General features: G+C 43.6%; 1 protein-coding gene across 1 annotated transcript in view; it reads right to left on the reverse strand.

Moving 5' to 3' along the window:
* LOC135914352 (peroxisomal ATPase PEX1-like) overlaps positions 1-22,966 on the reverse strand; it is an 82,837-nt gene that overhangs the window by 40,244 nt on the left and 19,627 nt on the right. Inside the window, exons 11-14 of the mRNA XM_065447158.1 lie at positions 12,180-12,375; positions 11,368-11,546; positions 9,114-9,248; positions 6,426-6,490 (exon numbers count right to left, since the gene is read on the reverse strand). Coding sequence (XP_065303230.1) covers positions 6,426-6,490; positions 9,114-9,248; positions 11,368-11,546; positions 12,180-12,375 — 575 coding nt within the window. The remainder of the gene's footprint in view (positions 1-6,425; positions 6,491-9,113; positions 9,249-11,367; positions 11,547-12,179; positions 12,376-22,966) is intronic.

Below are 22,966 nucleotides of genomic sequence, written 5' to 3' on the forward strand. Positions count from 1 at the left end.
ACTGACTTTCCACAGATCATCATTTAAAGACCCAGTAAACTGGATGGCCCCCTACGAAAGGATCACTACGTTTGACTGGAACTGCGATGACAAGCTGTGGCCTGCAGCATGTCTATTTTTCACCGCCACCACCACCGCCAGGACTTAGTTCAAGAACTAAAAGTCTACTTTGACAATACGAGACCTGTTTCTATGCACCTTCCTGGACACCTTCATGAGCATCATCCATAAGGAAAGGGCAGAAGTTCTGCCAAAAGCCCGAATATAGCTACCCAATGAGAACAGTGCAATTTTCACGAAAGGGACGACTCGTCTGTTCTGCCACACAAATCCCAACATGTCAGAACAGAAGAAAGTTCACTTGCTGATGTGGAATGTAAAGCAACAGTTCTTCACCAGAGTGATTTTCAATCCTCCCAAGACCGTCGCACAGCTATTAACGGAAGCCACGGCCATTGAAAAGATGCTGGAAATGCACTCTAGGCAATATAACCGCCATGTGTTTATTCAAAAGTCAGAAGTCCGAGCACTAGCCTCTGACGACATCCGAGATACCATCATGGCCCTTGTGCATGAAGAACTGCAAAAGTGTTCCTTGTGCAGCCTCAAACGGCCTCTGTCTCTGACATCGCCCGTGAAGAAATCCAGCAGTCACGGGGAGTTCCTGAACCACCGCAACCTCAGGCAGAAATGATGATTTACATTACCACCTGCCGTCACATTCAACCTCTGTGCCCAATGCCAGGCTCCGTAATGGCACCCTGGCACCATTACGCACAGAAATTACTAACACGCAAGTTTGAGGGGCGGCGCATGCTTGGTGTGCCATAGCCTGGCTACACCACTGGTGCGAATATATGGCCCAGCCAGGATCCGATGCAGCAACCTAACTGAGATGCAAGACGAAAAACCACTGACCTCAACATGCTTCTCGACCGTCACACAGTCACCGCTCTAGAGTACACAGGAGCCAACTACAACATCATTAGTAAACCCTTCAGACCAAGTTCAAGAGTTCAAGAGTTCTTTATTTGCATATTAATAAGGTTACAAATGGGGATTATACATACATACAGAGGGAGGTCCCATAGTCAACAGACTGTACGGGGGACCTCCCATTACAAATGAGTAGGATATATAAATACAAAGCAGCTATATGAAACAAGTTGAGGGAAGTTAAGACTGCATGAGATGGCCCTGAAATCTGGACAGGTGGAGGACACCTAATACATTAGAACCTCATTCATACATTTTGGAAAATAACATGAGAAAGAACATGCTAACCAGAAAAACATATGACCCAAAGTCAATAAAAAAAATTCGCAGACTCAACTGTAGTTGACGTCTCTGTATTTGGAATGTTGCGCAAATCATTGCAGCACGTGACGCCGACGCGCGCTGAGTTGGTGGGGCCCGAGTGGCTAGAGACAGCGCTTTACTGTCTTTGCTGCTTTGGCAAACTTATGTTTGCACTCCTCAAATTCGGCATGGGCCAGCAGCTGCTTCGGGGGGGGGGGGGGATTTTGGCAGGAAGTTCTGACATGCTTACTCAGCGAGAATTGTTATGACACAAGTTGAGGTGGTGGGACTTGAGTGACCAGAGACGAGCTTTGTTGTTTTTCTATTGAGTAGTATTTTAAGATGGTGACAGGAAACCAAAAACAAATCAAGCTGGTTGGCAACACTGGAATACGATGTCGATGCGCCAAACTGAAACATGACGCTCACTTTGCACCACACTTGGATTATAGCCTATTAAAAAAGTGCAGTTCGCTTGGCTCTACACCACACTCATTGGGAAACAGATACACTTAAATCTCGTTATAGTGAAACGGCTCATAACGAAATAATGTATATAACTCAAGAATTGTAATTCCCCTTAAATGTCCCCATAAAAAGCCATGTGGTTAAAATTTCGTTTTAACGAAAAAAATATTCATTGATCAATGGAGATAACGAAAAATCTTCATTCCAAAATCGCACCTAACAAGCCCCTTTGTAGATAACATATAGATTTCTTAAATTGCGCGACGCGCTGCGGCCCTCTGATGCAGCAGTTCAAATCTCTCACAGCGGCCCCTCATCATCCGGCAACACTCCAAGGCAAGCCAAGATGGCCAAGCAGACAAGCCACTCCGCCCATTGCATGCAGTGTGCATTGCCAGCCGAGTGCCGTGCGCCTTTGTTTGCATTGTTCTGCATGCTGTCCGTCAGCGCTTTTTCCGTCGTGTCCCCAGTTTCACGACAGAGAAATGAATGGCAGCAGCAGCAGCAGCTTGAAGCTAAAATGGAAAGTTATCACCTTGGATCAGAAGGCAGCCACAATCAGGGCTGTTGCGTCAGGCACGAAGAAAACTCAAGTAGCCAAGGAGTTCAGTATCGTGCCGGGTACCCTTTCTACAATCCTAAGCAGCAAAGAAGTCATCGCTGGCGCTGGCGCACGTAGCGTGAAAGGTAGCCGGAAGAAGCTGTGGTCTCCTGCCTTTGAAGCTGTGGAAGAGGCGCTGTTCAAGTGGTTTTTGAATGCAAGGGCTGCTAATTTGCCCATGAGTGGGGCACTGCTCCAGAGAAAGGCAAGACTTTGCTTGCCTCATGGGCTGCGACAGCTTCATTGCAAGCGATGGCTGGCTGCAGCGTTATAAGGAGTGCCGCGATATTGTTGGCAGGGTCGTTGCTGGTGAGTCCCAGGCCATCGACAATGAAACCGCAACAGCATGGGTGAAAGCTAACGTTGGTCCCCTCCTTGAAAAGTATGAAGAGAAGGATGTGTTCATAGCTGACAAAACAGCTCTCTTCTACTAAATGTTACCACAGAAGACGCTATCATTAAAAGGTGAGCTCTGCCACAGCGGAAAACATAGTAAGGTCTGCATCACTGTACTCCTTTGTACAAATATGGACAGATCGGAGAAGATGCCACCTTTGGTGATAGGGAAAAGCTCATAGCCACAATGCTTTAAAGGAAAGAGGCGACTTCAACCGCAGTACTTATCAAACTGGAAAGCCTGGATGACAAGGGAAGTTTTTACGGGATGGCTGCGTGACTGGGACGAGAAATTGAAGGTCCAATCTTGTTAGGTCCCTTTCCAACATCAACTATTGGGAAAAGTATATCGTCATGGCTACAGACTACCCTACCCATTACGTCTAAATGAAAGCCCTGCCCAATGACAGATCAGCCGAAGTGGGGAAATTTTTTGTCATAATCATCCTGATCCGACATGGTAGCCCTGAAGTCCTTTTTACTGAATGAGGAACAGCTTTTACAATGGAGCTTATCCAAGCAATTCTACAATACAGCCAGACAAGTCACGGACAGACAACTGCCTAACATATGCCAACATATGCTCTTAAGAAACAACTAAACAAGACCCTCGTCAACATTTTAGCAGTGTACGCTGACATTAAGCACAAGACAGCAGGCAATGCCATGCAGTGTTACACAACACAGCAGTGCAAGAAACAATGCAGGTGACGCCGTTCAAGCTGGAAAGGAACTTGGTGGCCACACTTGACGTCATGCTGTCGCACATCAGCAACAAAGACAATTTCAATGTCACTGCCTCCTTCCAGCGTGTCGAAGAATCACGACAACTCACCCACCTGTGCATCACCAGCAACGGACTGACGGCCAATGTTTCAATCTTTGAGGACGCTACATGATATACCAGCCCACCGACTGTGTTTGGGTTTGGACCCGGATGCACCAATGTGTATAGAGTGAAAAGCTACTGCAACTTTACTTTGGGCCATACAAGATCCTCTGGTGCATTGACTGTGCCGGAAGGCATTACACAATCACAGCGGCGCCGCACATGACCTGAAGTCGTTCACGTTGTGCATCTTACGCCATTCTAAGTGCACTAATGAACTTGGGGACTTTATTTATTTGTTGCAATGTTATTTTTCTTTGCTATCTTATTATTTTTTCTCTTTCATGTTCTTTTACACCAGCGGCACAAGGCGTACTTAATATTTGTTTCCAGTGACCATTTTGCACCGGCTAACAAATGCTAAATGTTATAGCTCAGAGCAAGACACGCCTTTCTGTATTGGAACTTTCTCAAATGTTGTCACCAATTCCATATGTTGTCTATGCTGTTGCTGAAACTTTTGTCATCAGATTACATGCACTACGTAAATAGCAAGCACCAGCAATTACACTGGAATCTACAATGAGCCATGTATAAATAGACAACGCGCTTGACATATGGACAAAATTTCAACGATCAATGCCGGTGCTTGCCACTATCATTATGTTTGAGTGCAACCTGTTTTTATGAGCACAAGTTAATCTAATAAAGAGTTAGTTTTGCGAACTCTCAGTTGTGTTGTGGCCCGATTCTTCCCAGTCATGACAATGTGACACTATCTTATTGGGGTTGCAGATGAGTTGGAAAAACAACCATATGTGCATTTTCCTTCCTGTGCACTGTAAAAATTTAGCAGAGGCTTGCTGACGACATGCTAGAAAAGTGCTGGCATTTTTGCCCAATTCAGAAGAGTCGCAAGAAATGTGGTCTTTGGATTTTCATTAGCCTATCCCTTAGGTTTTCTTGGTACAGTTTTACAATATTATATGAACAAAATCATCCAGGATAAAATAATTATACTTGGCAAAAGAAGTAACAGCAGAAAGTCAATATTTACAATACTAGCGAATTTTCGCAATGCTGAGAAGCAATGGTACCGTGGCTAGACTGACATGTGGGGACAAGAGTTTTCTCTGAACTATCAGAAGAGTGAATTATCAGTACAGCATGAAAAACCACACAGCATAAGATATAGTGTTCAACAATGATTAGATACAGTATAAACAGATGGATATAGACAGAGGATTATTTCGACGCAATGCAGAATGAGATAACATTATAAACAAAGCTACTGAATCTTTGTAAAAAAAGGGTTTCACTTTTAGCAGCCACCAAGTGTTCTGGTACATTCATGACAGTTAATTACCTAGACAAAGGCAGCACAACTTGTCAAGACAACTCATCTTATTTGGGCCACAAAAGTTGCATTATTTTAGTTATGTATTGTAGTCTATAAGCGGTCTGTTTGAATAGAGCAGCTTTGGTACAAGAAACACTTTATACTTGCTTCAATTAGGCACCCTCGTTATAACCTATCCAAATTTCAATATAGTTAAACCTCAATATAACAAAGTCAGTAAAATCGACAATTTCCTTTGTTGTATCAAAATTTCATTCTAGTGAAATTCGACCTTTTATGCAAATAAGTACAGTCACCGATCAATTTTTCTTACATGGAAAGGGGCCGCAGAATTTTCCGAGTTATTGGGCAATCGAAAAAGCAAATTTGAATGAGAAAACAAATCATTTTGATGAATTTGGGAGGCGGCGATGAATGATACGGTTTGATGCCACGTACATCGACGATATCTTTGCGGCGCTACAAATTAAGCAAAGCCAGCTATGCTTTCGCATGCACTCTACCCCCGCGGCTGATAGGGTCGCTCACACTGGAATGATGCTACTATCAAGAAAAGCGCAGGCAGCAGGGAGTGAATGCTTGCTCTGCCTCTCGCTCCAACGGGTCAATGAAACTCGAGGTTACGCAGCCTCCAATATTAAGTGCACTGTAAGACAGCTTACATGGTGTTACGCCGACTTGGCCCACCCACTATTTGCACATGCAGCAGATTACCTCAACAGCAGAGTGCAGGGCTGTGTATGCACTCAGCCGTGCTTACAGCTATGCGCAGCCATGGCCGAGAAGAATGCCAGCTTACACCCCACTCCCCCCTCACCCTGCATGCGCTTGATCGTTACTGCGAGCTCGCTAACCTCCCCCCTTTCCCTTAGCTTGCCGGAAAGGCGACACCCTTGAAGCCACAATTTTTCTTGTCTCATCCTCGCACACTTACACTCGCAGCTAAAGCACACAGTGCACAGGGCACGATGGCACGATATTGAAATGGCATACAAACACACTTCTTTATATTGAAGTTCTAAATCCATGGTGTTTATGGACAAGAGGTTATGAAAAGTTGAATACTTTGTTATATAGAGAATTTCGTTATATTGAAGTTCGTTATATCCAGGTCTAACTTAATTGCAAATCTGAAGTTTGACTGCACTTGCACATCTCTTTATGTAATCAATACTACACAAATTAGTGAGAATTTCACAGATATAAACGGTTTTAATGCCTTGGTTAAGACACATGCAGATTTCATCTCTCTGACTGTGGAATTTTTATGACAAAGCCGTGGTGCAACTTAAATGTGCAAAGCTGACATATATACACAGAGTTGCATTTACTATGCATAATGAGCAAGCATGCCTTTCTCTCTCAAGGCCGGTTTACAAGCATTACAGCCATAATGTAAGTGTTCATATTTTCTGCTACATAAGCATTAACACAGGACAGGAATTACAAAATAATGTTGTGAAGAAACTCACCTCTGGAAGACATTCCTAACAGCCTGCTCACTGGCACCAATGTATTTTGACAATAGCTCTGGCCCCTAGAAAAAAAAGTAGGCAGTATGGTTGCAAGATGAACACAACAAAAACAAATGTTTATGAACATGTTACATGGCAGTGAAGATAAAACTGCTCAGATATCATGTATATATGATCTGCAAAATATTTTGTCACATATTTCAAGCTTACTCTGTCACTGGCACCTGGGCATTGCATTTGCTAACACTTACTCATTCTTTATTAGAACAGCCTAAAACACTGAGTGCAAATAAACCATACAAGCTTTTATTCCTATCTTGAAGGGACACTAAAGGAAAATATTAAAATGAGCTAGACTAACACATTGGACTTCTGAATTAATAAATTCGTCATTCACAGCAAGACTAGAGCTTTTGTAAGCAAGAAAATGACGAAAATAAAAAGTCAAGAGTGGTGCCACTTGTAGTGGAGTACGGTATCTCTCTCATATGATGCGTGGCAATCCGTCAGCGCACCAGCGGCTTCAGCTGCCCGCAAGGTGGCAGATAGAGAGTAGATGTATGCACAAGAAGGGCGGACAGTTGAGAGAGGTGTGGCTGATTCGTAGACAACAGCAGAGGTGGTTACTTAGTGGCTTTGGCATTGCACTGCTAAGCATGAGGTTGTGGGATCAAATCCCAGCCATGATGACCACATCTTGATGGAGACGAAACACAAAAATGCCCATCTACTGTGCATTGGGCCCACGTTAAAGAACCCCAGGTGGTAAAAATTAACCCAGGATCCCCTAGTATGATGTACCTCATAATCAGATCGTGGTTTTGGCATGTAAAACCCCAGAACCTAACGTGAAGATTATATCATGGCCTCAGTGTTGACACGGGCCATTCAAATTGAGAAGCAGCAGCAGAAGCTTCAGTGGCAGTATCAATGATGATAGACTTCCAGACAAATGAGCTATCAATTTAACTCGACTTATTGTTTTCCTTTAGTGCCTCTTTAATACATCAAACAATGATGATGATATGTGGTGTTTAATGGCGCAAGGGCCAGGTTTGGCCAAAGAGCGCCATTACATCAAACAAGCTCTGCTTACAAGTATAAAGCGTATAATGGCGGTGAGCTAGATCGAAAAACTTCTTCAAACAGCAAAATCTCCGGACCACAGCCTTGCAAATTTCAGCAACAGAAAAACACAAGAGTGCTACCATGGTTTCTAAAACAAACTGAACTGAGTGACATCTATGAGCAGTGCCAAATGTTCCAGTTCCTCTGTATCTCCAGCATGTGTGAGCTTTCCTTGCTTCCTACTCAACTATTCATCCCTTTCACCCCCGCTCAACGTATGGTAGCCAAGTGGGTTCAGTCCTGGTTAAGCTCCCTGACCTTCACTTATCCCTGTCTCTCAAAACAGAGAGGGATCGTTATGTCTCACAAGGCACCCGCAAGTCAAACCATCTGATGACACTAGATGCCGGCAGTAATGTGGAGGGCACACTCTGTGGAGGGCACACTCTGCAAAATGTTTTAAACAACTGCAGCCAGAAAATGACAGAGGACAAATAACAAAGGACAAACAAAAGCACTTGTGTCTCTCCCCGGTTACTTGTGCTTAATCATTTTCTGCACTGTAGTTGCTTGAATATAGATTACCAACTAGCCTGTTCTTGTACCCTGCTCCAAAAAGCAATCTGGGCCTCCAAGATGAGATGGCAAGGATGGAGTGGTCAACCTTGACGGCATAGAAAATGATGAGAAAAGCTCATAAAAGCTGCCACAATAAAAAAGTTATCTATGACTAAAGAGAACAAAGTCACCCTTTTTATATAGAAGACTTCATATAGGTGAACAAGGTCCCCGTTTACATTAGGATACTTTATGCAGGCTGCGGGCTGTGAACAGTTGCCACCTTCCCAGTGGAAACAAAACAGTGACTGTAAGGACGTCCATTGGATATTCCACGAACATCTACTACCAGGACATGTATGTGCCAAGGATATGTTGAATACATCCAGCGGACATCCTCTACATGATCATTTGGCCACACCTTTTGTGTCCTGCAGAAATTCCTTGCATATGCACGAGGGACATCGCAGGAATATACTGTGGGCATTGCATGGGCATGTCAGGACCTTTTGCAAAGTGTTTGCTATAATGAATATTCCTTTTGCAGTAGACGCTGTACATGACGGATGCAATGGACAGAAGGCCCAAGCTGCAATATCAGATACATTACGTGTACACATATGCATACATGCTTGTGTGCACTGAGGTGTAGTGCACTCCTCATTCTTCGAGGCCTTCCATCAGGTCCAAATGGCATATTGAACAATACTGAAATTTTCAAAGTAAATGGCGTCAGGAAATTTACAAAGTATGATGTGCATATGAGCTGAACACATATAGCCTTGGCTTGTAATATGACCATATGAGAAAATGCAAATCTGTTGCAAGGAAACAAAGATAAAGGCTCACAAATGACAACTATTCATGCCTGGGCCAAAAATAGTCCAGAAACAGTTATTCCTCGGATGTCCTCAATAGGATGTCTGAGCTTGGTTTTCCATCGCATCTTATATTTGTCTCCAAAACACTGCACGGAGACTGGGGCACAATTTGGATGTCCCACGGACGAAGTGTTTTCACTAGGAAGCTGCTTACATGAAGGATTCAGCGATTAGTCACCTTTATGCTGATGAAATTGACAGCACACTCCGAGGCCACTATGCCAGCAAGAAGTGTCTTGCCAGTACCAGGGGCTCCATACAGCAGCAGGCCGGACAATGGACGAATGGGGCAGTTTGCAAACAGCTCAGGGTACTGCAGTAAAGATGTCAATTGCCACAATAAAATATTGGCAGTTTTCAACTGAAGGGCGAAGCACAGAAAGTGATAGCAAGATTTAGCATTGCACTCAAGCTCTTCACACAGTGTTCTAACAATAAGCAGGGGCAACATCTTGATGCAACACAGCATATGAGGCAACTTCAGCTGTGCAGCAGATATAGCACCCTGTCAGCTACAAGGCGTCTTAAAACACTAGCATGAAGGGGAGCACCACCAGTGGCATTGCAGGTGCCACACCTCGATGGTACTCAGGATAAGAGCAACAGAAAACCAGTAGGGTTTGTCAGTGCCCAATAAAAAAAATTTAATTGTTTTAGCCTGACGTTTGCCGTCTGTTATGCTCATGCTAGTATATGCACTCAGGTGTGGTATGCGTTCAGTTGATCAGCAGGAACGCTAGTGTTTTTGCACACAATGCTCATTTCAGTAGCGCTAGGCAGAACACTGTCCTGTCTCCCGTGCAGAATTGATTCAGCAGAGCATGATAGTGCATCCACTTGGCTAAGCCACTTTTGCAGCCAAGAAACACACTGTGACGCTCACGCATTAGGAGACCTTTTAACCCATGTGGCCATCGATACCTTGACAACTTGGCATCACCAAAAACGTTCCCCGAGTGTCTGTACAATTGCTATCGTAGTAAAATGTGAGCTATCACATCCTGATATATTGCAGAACAAGAAACTGCCAGTGACCTTTCCCAATAAATGTGATGAGAACTTGAACACTAACAACCGTCCAAATCTAGAGAATTCAATATGCATGCTCTTTAAAAATAAGTGGAGGAACAGCACATTAACAGACAGCAAAATATTATAGAACTCCGCTAGCACATTCCCTCTGACCTGATATGTTTTCTTGAATGCAAAGTTCTTAAAACCTAGTACTTTTTACGTTTACCCAAATTTTTATGAAAAGGTTTGTCTGATAATTATTCTGGTACTGCACTTCTTTTAGTCCCATAGAAAACATATTTTTTAAAGCGTGAAAGCTGCATCTCTCTTTAATACTCATGTGGAAAATTTTGACCAGTTGCAGGACAAGCTGGACAGTTTATTTCCTCCCGCCCATGGTATTAGAGACAATAATCATTGCCTGTAAAAGCACCAGAGGATGGGAACAAACAGCGCTTGAATGGGACGATGTGAGGATGACAGACAAGGTGCTGACAGACTCGTTCCAGTACTAATGTTTCCATCCTAATTGTAATTGTTCCCATCCTAATGATGTACAAACCAGCCCAGACCAGCACACCCCACCAGAGGACTCTGAGTCGGGTGACATGCTTGCAGATGCCTGCAGCATAGTGAAGCCTACTGTTAGACATGGGCCATTAATCAGCATCAGTCAAGTTCTCCAAGCTCAAAGACTCACCAACGCATTCCAATTATGGTGCGCCGGTGTGCGTCGACCATGCTACCGCACTCACCAGACATGCTGGTTATTTTGCCCTCATGTGTCGCACATGGAACTTTTGTCTCCCCCACCCGTGCAACGATTCCCGAAAGGGTGCATGGAGGCTGGTACATTTTGAGCTAGTTGACCTTAGTCCCAAGAAAAGCTGATTTGCAAAACTGGAGGTCATTCAAGGATGACCAGACAAGGAGGCAATGACGGACGAATGTGGCCATTGGAGGATAGAGCCCAGGGAGTGTACCCATTTGCCGAACATGACGCCACTTGCACGGGCCCTATGATTGGATAAAAATGACGACACCTGCAAGCTCTACAACATCTCTCATCAACTAGGATGTCTCGTTGATTTACCCTTGCTGCCCCTCTTTCCTCACTGCAAACACATTATTAAAGCAAGCCTGCTGCAGCATGTGTGGTGCTCACAACGCTTGACAAGCCATTAGCAACTGTGTCTGGGTTTTATCTTTTGCTAACTTAACAGCAAAAGTGCCTCACTCCACCATTCAAATGCGCCTATCAATGGTGGCTTGTATATTTGATAACATTATAACATGCCATTGTAACACTATGATGACAAAAATATACGCATCATGAAGAACTGCGACGCAGGAAAAGGGCCGAGTGGGGTCACAGAACCCCCTAATACAAACCACTATTATGCAGAAAGCAGGCTGACCTTTGTAGGCCAGAGGAAAACCTCCTGCAGGGTCTGCTTCACATCATCCAAACCACCAGCATCTCGCCAGTGCAAGGTGTGCTCTGCCCTCAGGTTCAGGCCTCTGAGGGATGCTGGGCAGTACTCTTCCAAGGCACGCTCAAAATGGTCGTCCAAGAGAACAATTTCTTTTTCGACCCCTTTGGTTATTAGAAAAAAAAACGACAGGTATAGAATGCAAATAAGACAGACATGCTCAGCACTCAATACAAGGCACACTGTCACCAAGCACTGCCACCAGTTGTCACTGTGCAGGCTACATTGGACGCCAACTGCAGGAATACCATCTCAAATTCTAGTTTAAAAAAAAAACACTTCAAAAAAAGGAAGATTCTGTGATCACCAAGGCAAAGAATAAATTTGGCACTCTCAATGTGCACCATACACAAATGGTAGCGTGGTAAAATTGCGCATGCGCCACGACAGTGTAATAAACTAGAAGAGCACACGCAGCAGAATGATGTTCAAACCTATAACAGCATCATCTCCATTGGTGCAAAGATTCAAGACATAAAAGCCATAGTGAGCCCCGTTTCATTTTATTTATTTATTCCAAATACTTGCAGCACCCAAAGGCATTACTGCAGGGGAGGTGAGCATATATAACTAAGCAAAAGATGAGTAAAAAAAACTACAAGGCATGACAAGCAAGTACTAAATGACGGCAACTGCACTCGTTCATACATCTGATAACATTTCCAGCACCTGCAACCTGGAAGCTTCGTATGCAGTGAACAACATGCTTGCAGTTAACATTCGAAAAGGTTGCTCACCGTGCATCCCCATTGTGGACATGGTACCGTTCGCTGTGTCAGTGTAAAAGGCATGGGTTGCTCTGTCCAATATGGCGACAAGGTCTTTAGCATAGCAGCCTTCAGTTTGGTGGGCCACTTTGCTGTAGTCAAACTGGCTCTTGCTGAGGTGTGGTCTCATCTTCACTAGACACCTGAGAACCTCCTCACGCTCTGCCTGTAGAAATTTTGCCAAGTGGCCGATGCAGAACAGTTCACAGTCAGATAACACAAAAGCATGCTATAAGTCTGTAGCATCAAACATGTGGTAAAAGGTAAAGCTGAAGATGATGACGTGAACATAAAGAGAGCAGCAGAGGATGTGTAACTCCATATAGTTTACTACATAAATGTCCACTCATAGAAAATAATGAAAGATATAAAATCCCAAATTCCTGATAAGTAGCACTCAAATACTATAGTATTGGAGAAGCCTCGGGGATGGCTGTAAGAAAGGACGAGTATAATTTTCATGGTCAAGGAGTATAGTGCACAAGGTTATGACAGGAGAAACCATCACTAGTTATGGCCAGGAAACTAACATTTTGCTCACTGGTGCACACAGAAAGTTAATATATTATGGCTTAGATCGCTCTACTTATATACTTTATTAGTGTAAATATCACCACACAGCAACATTGTATTTTCAAGTCCTTTCCAGATTAGTGAGCTTTTATTATCACATGAACAAATGTTGCGCCCAACATAAACCAAGTACAGTGAAATCTCGATATAACGAACTTCAGGGAACCACTGCAAATTGTTTGTTATTCTGAAGCACCATTATAGTTAAAGCCGAAAATATAACCATTTCTACCAACAACCCCTCAGTTCATCAGTTGTCATCCCATCCACGAAAATGGCACTGTTGGTTCTCAGCCCATGCTGTTGCTATATTCCATAGATTCTGCTGCCATGCACCCCCGTAATAGAATAGTGCAGGCAAAAGAGATGCCGATGCTGAGAAAACCAAAGACAATGAAGAAGCTCCATGTCACTTATAAAGCGTAATGTTTTGTTTGTTTGTTTGTTTGTTTGTTTGTTTGTTTGTTTGTTTGTTTGTTTTTCACACTCCTTGCCAGGGACACTGCAACTGCCTTGCCTGAAGCGGACATCTGAACTATTCCAAAGTGCAAGCGCGAGCAAACCACACTATCTGGAAAGTGCGACTGTGTAACATCCCCACGAGCATGGAGGTTAGACTTCTCCATGAGCATAGCTGGTGCGGATGCAGAAAGAAGGGCGAAAGAAGGAGGAAACGCACCTCCGTTGCTCGGTGACACTTGTTTAGCCAGAGCATGCGCTTGCAAAACCTGACGAGTCGCTTCGGCAATAAAGTCCCCTCCAGGCGTTTTTTTCCTCCGGCACCGTCTCAGGTTTTATCGACCCAGGCGCCGTGGCATTCACTTTTTGCGCCTTGTCATCCTTTAGTCTACTGTTCCGGCTGCCCTAACGGATACATGGAAATCTAAGTATTCCCAGATTTCAGAATACTAGTGACACTAGTGACACTTACTAGTGATACTTACTAGTGATACACTAGTGACACTTACTAGTGACACTTAAAGTGACACTAAAACTGAAGTACGATCGTTATTCTGAAGGTTCGGTATTCTGAGTTTGTAGTATGGAAATATTTTTACAATGAAACCATAAGCAGTCAGCCGGGGATTTCTGAAAAGTTCATTAATCTGAAAACTTTGTTAATGCGGTGTTTGTAGTAAGGAGGTTTCACTGTAACGTGTTGCTACTAGACATTTGAGAAGGTTGTATGAACTGCAATGACCTGACAAAGCCCATAAATCTCATATGATTTAGCCCAATTTAAGAACCACTGTCTTGCCCTAACTATGTCACAAATGCCGGGGAATCAACAGCCATCAAACAAGGGATGTTGCTGGAGCCAGCATTTTGACAAGACTTCGCCAGTGCTGCCAAGGAACTGCAACATTAAACAGCTTTAAAGGGGCCCTGAACTATCATTCTGGCTTAGTGAAAAAACAAAGTCAGCAGATAGCATTCACTGCTGTAAACATCTTAGCCAAATTTTGCAGTCATTGGGGCATGTGGATCTCGCAAACTGATCACGAAGTCACCTTCCTCTTAAATGCTCTCTTTTTAACAGAACCCTGCTCCTCACTCTTTTCTTGACACTTTATTTCGTAATATAGCATATCCCCATTGGCGGCTGACATCAATCAAGAAGGGTGTTAGGATCAATGCACTTCTTCCTACTGTTACTGTGTATGCTTATTGACACAGTTTAATAAACAGGCTGAAGTAAGCTAATATCTGCTTTCGAATTTTGATAATAATTATGTACTTCCGGAAGAAGCCAACATCGTCTGCTCACGCTCAGCCATGGCCACCTGTACAGAAATTAAACTTTTGCCATCCCACTTGTCGGTGTCATAGCTGTCAAGTCTTGCTAATTTCGAGTAGTTTTGAACACTCAACTAGCCTCGAACAACGCGCAACTTAAGGTCAGACTCCATGCACACTTGCCAGCCTGCGCTCACTCCTGGCCACTCCTGGATAGATGCGTAAGCAGACTTAACTTCATAAGGAGCTTCAAAATGCCCAAGTTGGAAGTGGCTACTATCGTCGGTCAAGCTGGTGCGGGACAAAGCTGGTGCACAGCACGTAGCACAGCCAGACAGGAGCATATGAGCACGAGTGTGCACTCTAGCCCTGTCATGCACAAAGCAAATGCTGCAGTTGCATGTAGCTGCAGTCTGCTACGTAGCATAGATACTGCGGCCACCGCGGGTTGCCACGATAAGTCCACTGGCTGAGCCTATTGCAGCTCACTAAGCACAACCACATTTGGCGCGTCATAAGTGAAAAAATCAAAAATAGTGGCGCTTACATGAACATCTAAACTCAAATTTAAACTGCATGCCAAGATTACTTTCAGTGAGCAGAGTGTTGTGTGCACACCCTGCTCCACCGTAGCCTTCAAACCACCATGAACAGTCTGTTTGATTGCCAATGACTCCGCTTCTGCTGAGCGCATTGAAGAACTTTCCAGGGCAAAGTATTTCTGAAATAGTCTAATTTAACTTCAAACGCATTTTTCAACTTCAATATAAAGTGTTTCACGGCCCCTTTAATAAATCACAACCACGGATTTGAAGGTATAGTGCTGTGATTCAGGGTGAGCCAGAAGCATTGATATAGAAAAGAGATGTTATTTACTGACCCAAAGTCTGGGTTATCATATCGTGATTTTCTTTGTCAGGTATTCTTTTAAAGAAGTTAAGTAAGGTTTTGTTAAAATATGATTAGGCACCTGGTCAAGGAGCAATTTACTCTTCCCAGGAGTTCTGGAGCTGTGTGGTTTGCATGGCCGGACATTCCCAACATTTGTGTAATGTTGTTGTGTGTTGCACTACATTTTGAAAGTTTGACGACTGCTTGCAGCTTGTTGAAATAGGGCTTTGAGGAGTGTGCCAGAATCTGATTTCCTTATGGTTGTTGCTTGGTGTCACGTTATTATTTTAGGGAGCCACACATGGGAGTTTATCAATTAAAGATACTGTGTGTTCTTCGTATTTATGCCTCCATGTTTACACATTACTCAAATGATGCAATATTCTCTAGATTTTTCTGTTTGCACGTTATCCAAGCAATCTTTTGAAAAGTTACACTAAGAAGCTGTGATGATGCACATAATGAGATTGCCCATATGTTAATTTCACAACCGCACTTTTCAGAGATCTTTAACCATCCATGGTGCAAAAGTTGAACTGAAGCAATAAGCCCACATAGCACTATTATGCAAGAACGAAACACAAACAAAGAAAAATGAACAAGAATCTGCATTAACTTCTTCCTATCTGCCAGTGTGTGTGACAGTGGTGTGATTCATTCGCAAATGCTGAACTCAACCCCTTCAGGTACTAATTCATTCGTTCCATTAAAAATTTTGTTTCACCACATTTCTTGGATTTTCAGAGTCATCAAAAGCATACAACTTCAGAACGAATTGAGAATTTTCAGTTAAATTAGTTTTGTCACGTTTCCAAATTGTGGACTCCATACGAGAACATTCTACAGGAACACCATAAGAAAGCATCAACGAATTCGTGTCTGGTATACCTGGAAAGGACCTGTTCAGACCCTTGAAAAATATTCATGATGTAAAACATTGTGAAAAACAATAAAGAAAGGAAACCCACTACATGACGACATCCTGACATCGAGAGCAAGCACTCAGTCATCGACCTTTCAAGTCATTTTACTAAAACACTTTACAAGCATTATCCACATTTAACTGCAGCACAGATCAGTGGCGTAGCCAGAAATTTCATTCAGGGGGGGCTCACATTGCAGCTCGGCATTCTCCTTATAGAATTTGCCGACGGATCAAATACATGAATAACAACTGCATTGCCATAGCCAAAGATGCTGCAAACAAATTCTTAAACGCTACGCACTGTCAAGACAAGTAGCATACATATTCTTTTGTAAAAGAATACATTTGTATGTCCCAGAAATTGTGCGAGAAATAACTTATATCAATGCTTCCATACTTTCTGTCTATTTAATAAGCAAAGAAAATATCATGTAAACTTTAGAACTATATCAGTTTGAAACCAGCAAAGCAGTGCATGCCACTGATGTGAAAAACGTAAAGTCCATTAAATAAACAAACTGAGGACAGGTATTTTAATGAAACTTTGTTATCCAAGCACATTGTTTACATTTTTGTACATATGCAACGGCCATGGAAAAATCTTAATGAAGTTGTCCTCCATTGCAACGTATTGTACAGAAGCACCTGTCACTGGTCATGTCTTGTGAGTAATTGCACCGAAATTATAGTCGCAACAGGTAGTGCACATAGAGAAAGCAGCAATTCTGTGACATATACATTATAAATGCAAAGATACACTGGAATATCCACATGCGAAGATACAGCTTGATAAAAGGCAAAAAGTGTCACTGGAAACAAAGTTCACTGCTTGTATACACAAAACATAGCAACAAGATATTTAAATATATGTATAAGTTTCCAAGAAATCTAATTATCTAAGCAAAAGTCACTATATATGATGCATCAAACAAGGCAAATAAACATGTTGCGCAATCTCTTGTGTCCTGTCTGCATGCCTCACATCTTTTTTGCATAACCTCCCCCCATCCCTCCTCCACTACCCCCAAAGCATCATGTGCGACGTAAGGCGGCACGCTTCGTCCCCGCTTTTCTCCCTTGCGCACGCAAGACAGAGCCACCATCGTTGGCTCACCCATTCCCTCCCCTACGCTTTCACTTGCACATATAGCATGCGGCGTGCGGTGACAGTGTTATTGCCCTTGGACTTTATATGGAACATGACGCCGACAGCAGGGGTGCGGCTGGAGTGTCCATATAATTGCTATCACAATAATATAATAAGAGTATCCGGCAATTGAACAGCCCCTGTCAAGAATGGCGAGCCGCTAAGCAAGATTGCCACCTTGCCACCCGATTACGACAAGGGGTGCAAGACGCGCACCTCTCCCTCTCCGTCGCTGCGGCTGGGAGGCGTTCAAAGAAGCGGCCTTTGTGCTGAAAACCCGCTTCCTTCCTCTAGCCCCATCGACATTGTGACGGGACGAGTTCGGTGTGTGGACAATGATTCCAGAGTTCCCCAACGCGGAGCTGATTTGACACGCCTGGACAAGCTGCCGTGGGGACGACGTATTTTGGAGCGTCTCACGATTCGGCCTAGCACGGAACAACGAGCGACCCTCGATCGGCGCCGATAGTTTCCCGGAACGGCACCCCGCGCGGTTGCCTCTGTGTACAGAGCGCGGTTGCCTTTGTGTACGTAAACTGGTCTGCAGAGCAGCGGCGAGTTGGTGATGAGTAAACGAACAGTCGCCGCGTCGTAGGACCGGCGCATCGAGTGCATAAAAACTGCGGTGGTGCGAATGCTGAGGACACTTCTCTTGAGCAGTCATGTTAGACTGAGTCACTTCTCTCATGCAGTCATGTTGGACTGTTACTCTTTTTCTCAAGCAGTCATGTTAGACTGAGTTAATTTCTGTAAATAAACCCTTTTTCCTCGTTCTCGATGAGAAGCAGTTCTTCACTTCATCAACGATCTCAGCGTAAATAAGTTGGACGACGGCATGGGCCAGCTACCTTCGAATTCATGCCGTACTCCAATCTTGGCAAAGGACCACGGACGATGGGATTGAGCCCCCAATCCTGACACCCCGTGACCCATTACTTTCCACAAAAGAAGTAACAAAATCGAACTTTCACCATGCGACAACTTGCTATGCTGCAACAATGTCTTTTTTTCTTTTGTGAGGCAGGCGCACCGAAATGAAAAAACGCAAAGGAAAGCATGTTGGCCACAACTGAATGTCTACTTTAGGCACCTAATATGGCTACTGAAGGAATATCGATAAAAATGTGAGAGGCTTAGTCCACAGAGAACCAAACGCATACTGCTTGGTATCCTACACCGGCAACACAAAAGACTTTTCCAGAGAGGTTGCGATAAGATCGAAGTTAAGGTGATATCCTCAAACGAACGCGTTACAATCCATCAAGTCCCCACAGTGATGGCGACGAGCGACCATTGTTTCTTTTTCTCATCTGCTATCCAGAAAGCGTCCAGAACTTTGCCAGGCCAAAGTCCACTCAACCAGAGAGAAACGAACACGCACCAAAGTGTGCCACGCGGTGGTCAGGGCAACACGAGAAAAACACGTGCACTCTGGCGGGCTCTGGCAGCCCGAGAAAATCGAAGAGGCTCAACGTGTCCTTGCAAATAAAAGTCAAAGTAAAAAAAAAAGAAAGAGAATGTAGTTACCTTTACTGGCGTTAGTGTCTTGACATGGATGCTTTGGTGCAGGTGAAAAAAATGTTGATATTCTTTTCTGTGGTATGACGGCACAAGTGAACCACCACAAGACTTCGTCGCATTGGACCTCGCTGTGTGCTTTCTCAACTTGCCTGAGAGTGTGTTGATTTAACTTGTCTTGTTGTATGGCCCATTGTACAACTTTGGAAAATTCAATGCATGTTTGGCGTCAAACGTTTATATGACCATTAAACCCACAAGGTTCCGGAATTGAAAATCTAAAGCACAATTTTGGAAATGTAAATGCACCTTTTGCATGAAAAGTTTACGACAACTCTATGCTCATAAAGTTTCAAAATTGAAAGCCATGTGCTTCTGCATCTTGCGGCCTCCATGACGAGCCCGCTCGCCATCAAAACGCCCTTGAAACTTTTGTGCTCGGTCTTCAGATGGGCCTCCTTGAATCATGCGACCCCAGGCGCATGGTCGTTGCCACGAAATCCAGCCCGAATTTGCTATGTTTACGCCAAAATGTCTTTTCGAGTGTGAGAAAGACATTCCAGACAAAATCCAGGATTATTTCCATTGCTGGGGGACGCTTTGGTCAGCAGTGCATGACAGCACAAAAAAATTTCGGGGGGGGGATGGCTGAGGCAGAATTATTTCCATTGCCGGGGCACGTTTTGCTTGACAGTACATGACAGCATGAAAAAACTTTGTGAGAGGGGGGCGGGGAGGCGGACGGCTGAGGCCCCATAAGCAATTCCCCTGGCTACGCCCCTAGCACAGATCCAATAGGAAATTTAAAGATGTAGGTGACATGTTTTAAATATCATTACTTTCATCAGTGATTTTGCTTTTTGTGTGTTATCTTGGTATGCAAAATAATGCACACAGCATCTGGAGGGGTTAAAGGCTAGAAGACGAGGACTTGGTTACACCAGGACTGCCAATCGCAAGATCAGTTAACCATAAAGGGGTGCCCTACTCTGTTCCTTCCCATTTACATTTCAGTGCCGTGGTGACAGTATGTCTTTCAGAACTCCTTGTCATCCTAGCATTACTTGTCTTTTGAAGAAACATAAAGTTGCCTTACAAAGAACAGCTGTCTCTGCTGCAAGCACCAATTCTGCCCACTTTCTCTCCATGCCTTGCGTAAAGGCCCTCAGCTTCTTTACTGAAGATGCTCTGCCTTTTTATTGCAATAGCAATTATGTGGACACTCTAAGTGAATTCCTGCTGTCGCCGTCGCCGTGATGTTTCGTATAAAGTAAAAACACAATAGCATTATCACCGTGCTGCATACACTATATATATGTGGAGTGAAAGCTTGTGAGGGTCAGCCGACGATGATGGTTCAATATTGCGCGCGCGAGGGAGGAAGGCAGAGAGGAACAGCGCTTGTCTTCTGTCATGCGCGAGGCATGAGGGGGAGGCTAGGGAGAGGGGGGCATTCTACTCCGGCAGCTGCTGCTGCTTACGACCTGGCTGTGGGTATGCCCTATCTTGAAAGTGATCTGCACTGTGGACAAAGTGCGCGCCCACGTGGACCTCATCTTCAAAGCGATCTGCAATGTAGACAAAGTGCCTATGCCGAGTGCCACTTGCTTCGTATGTGCTGTGTTTTCTATGTTTATTTCGCATTGAAGCAAGAGACAACACGAAGGTCAATTCGCTCGCTGCTGCTGCCAACTTTCCTTACTCCAGCATCCTGACAGCGTGTTTCCGCAGTCATCAAGCACGATTTGTTCATGTTCACATGTGCACGTGACACCATGCTTGTCAATTTAGTTAGTAAGTGAATGTTTACAATTTTATATGGCTGATAAAGCTACTATCCTTACTTTGCATAGCTGTCCATTAATTTGCTATCCAATCGATGCTACGCCTTTTGGGCAAAACTGCAGGTTTCTTACTTGCTAAAGAGAGCCCATTTCTGCGCTCACCTTTGCTGCACCCTACCACACTGCATAAGGCAACCATTAACCACTGCCGAAGTTAACCACTAATGAAGTTGAGCAATACTGGCAGCCATTTAATGTCTACGATGTGCAGCTGCTGAATGTTGCACAGATAGCCCTAAATTTCTTGCTCTTGCTTTCCCAAACGAACAAGAGTAAGCAACAGACAAAGATGCAGAAATGTTTTTTGAATTCGAAATGACTTCTTTTTCACATCCCTTGCCTAGCAAATTATACCTGCGCATCCTTTTCATTTTCTACATTTGCTTATGGCAGCAAAGGCCACCATGGCAGCATAGTTGTCTTACCATTACCCTAATTAAGTTCACTTCAGGACAAAGGCCTCTCTCAATGATTTTCAGTTATGTTTGAGCAAAAACAGCCTTATACACTCATGGTCAAAGAAAAATAAGAAAGAAAATGAAGAAAGTGAGCTACCATAACTCTTGAAATATTATGGCAATTAAAACAGCTCACATAAAAATGCTACCAATAAAACACTGCTGCACCAAGTACGGACAGGACTCAGCTGAAGAAGCTCCAGAAAGATGGACATACTAGTATTAGATAAATTTATGTACCCCTATTGTGTGCTTACCATTGTTTTTAAGTCGTGTAAATAGCCACAGTCCAGCACAGCTTAAGTTCAATACTTGAGGAGGGCTGTTCCTAAAGCAAACTCCAGGCAATTGAACGGTTGCACAAGTGTCATATTTTTGTGCATTTTCATAAACTGTAGGTTGCAGTTTAGGCACTCTGGTAACATTATACGAATAATTTTTTTGTCCACATTCATTTCCATTTACCTTATTATTTACACCTTTCAATTAAACGATTTATTTCCTCTGCTTTCTCTGGCTGCATTGTCTATTTCTTTGTATGACTGACTAACTCAAAATCCAACCCCTCGGATTCCTTTATTATTATCATTCTGTCAAAACATGTAACACAAACTATTTCTTGACAAGGGAATAACTTATTTTTACAAACTAAACACAGTCGACTTGTGTTAATTCAACCCCGACAAGACCGAAAAAAAACTGGTCGAATTTAAAAAATACATAAATACGACGAAGCATGTCATTGATTCACTTGGCAGTATTTGCCTTTAGAGTTAGCTTCGCCACAGTACAGTTGAGTTATGCGATTAAGTATACTAAACGGGGGATAAAGGTGCCACTGTTACTAGACATAGGACGTGTTCCTTAATTTACACACGCACATGCACCATCTCAAGTCCCAGTGTGCACACTAGGACGCCTAATATGTTTACTGGCAGGCCTTCATAGTTTGAAATAGACCCACGCTCTTTTGTTGGCCCTAAACATCCCCTAGACTTTCGTAGTTTTCCATCTTCCTGCACTCCTTTACGCGAGCTTTACCAAAACACAGATGGCTTTTCTCCGACCCTCGGTGCACGGCGCTTGCGCGCGTGTATAATTAAGGAATGCGTATAATTAGGAAACCCGTTAACGGTCTCATATACGAGACACACATGGTGGGCGAAATGGCTCAAATCGCCATAGAAACGTCAGAAAGAGCTCTGAATGGTTGCCAGTATAGTTATTTAGCACCTAGGTTCTCGTACAGTGACTGGTGACAGTAGCCCCTTTCCTTTCTTAATATGCTTCACTGCATAACAGAGCTGTATTGCGACAAAGCTGACTAGTCAAGTTCGAATTATCTGGCAAAGGCCAATATTGAGATCGAATTAACGGAGGTTTGGGCCTATATGAATGTATGGGCGCGTGCCAGGAACTGTCAGGATCGAAGTAAGCGATAAACTGAATTAACTTGTGTCGAATTAACGGAAGCTTACTGTAATTTATTCTAATTACTTTGCTTCAAGAGTGAAATTTTGAAAATGAGTGTAAAGAAGATAAAGATAAGAATGCACATCCTGCCACTCGAAGGTCTTTAAAACCTTGATAAACATTGTCGACTCTATAAATACTGTTGATTTGATGGCAATAGAACCTGCCTGGATAGCAATATCTGCTTGGCT

Source organism: Dermacentor albipictus, chromosome 1, assembly GCF_038994185.2.
Source record: "Dermacentor albipictus isolate Rhodes 1998 colony chromosome 1, USDA_Dalb.pri_finalv2, whole genome shotgun sequence".
Lineage (NCBI taxonomy): Eukaryota > Metazoa > Arthropoda > Arachnida > Ixodida > Ixodidae > Dermacentor > Dermacentor albipictus.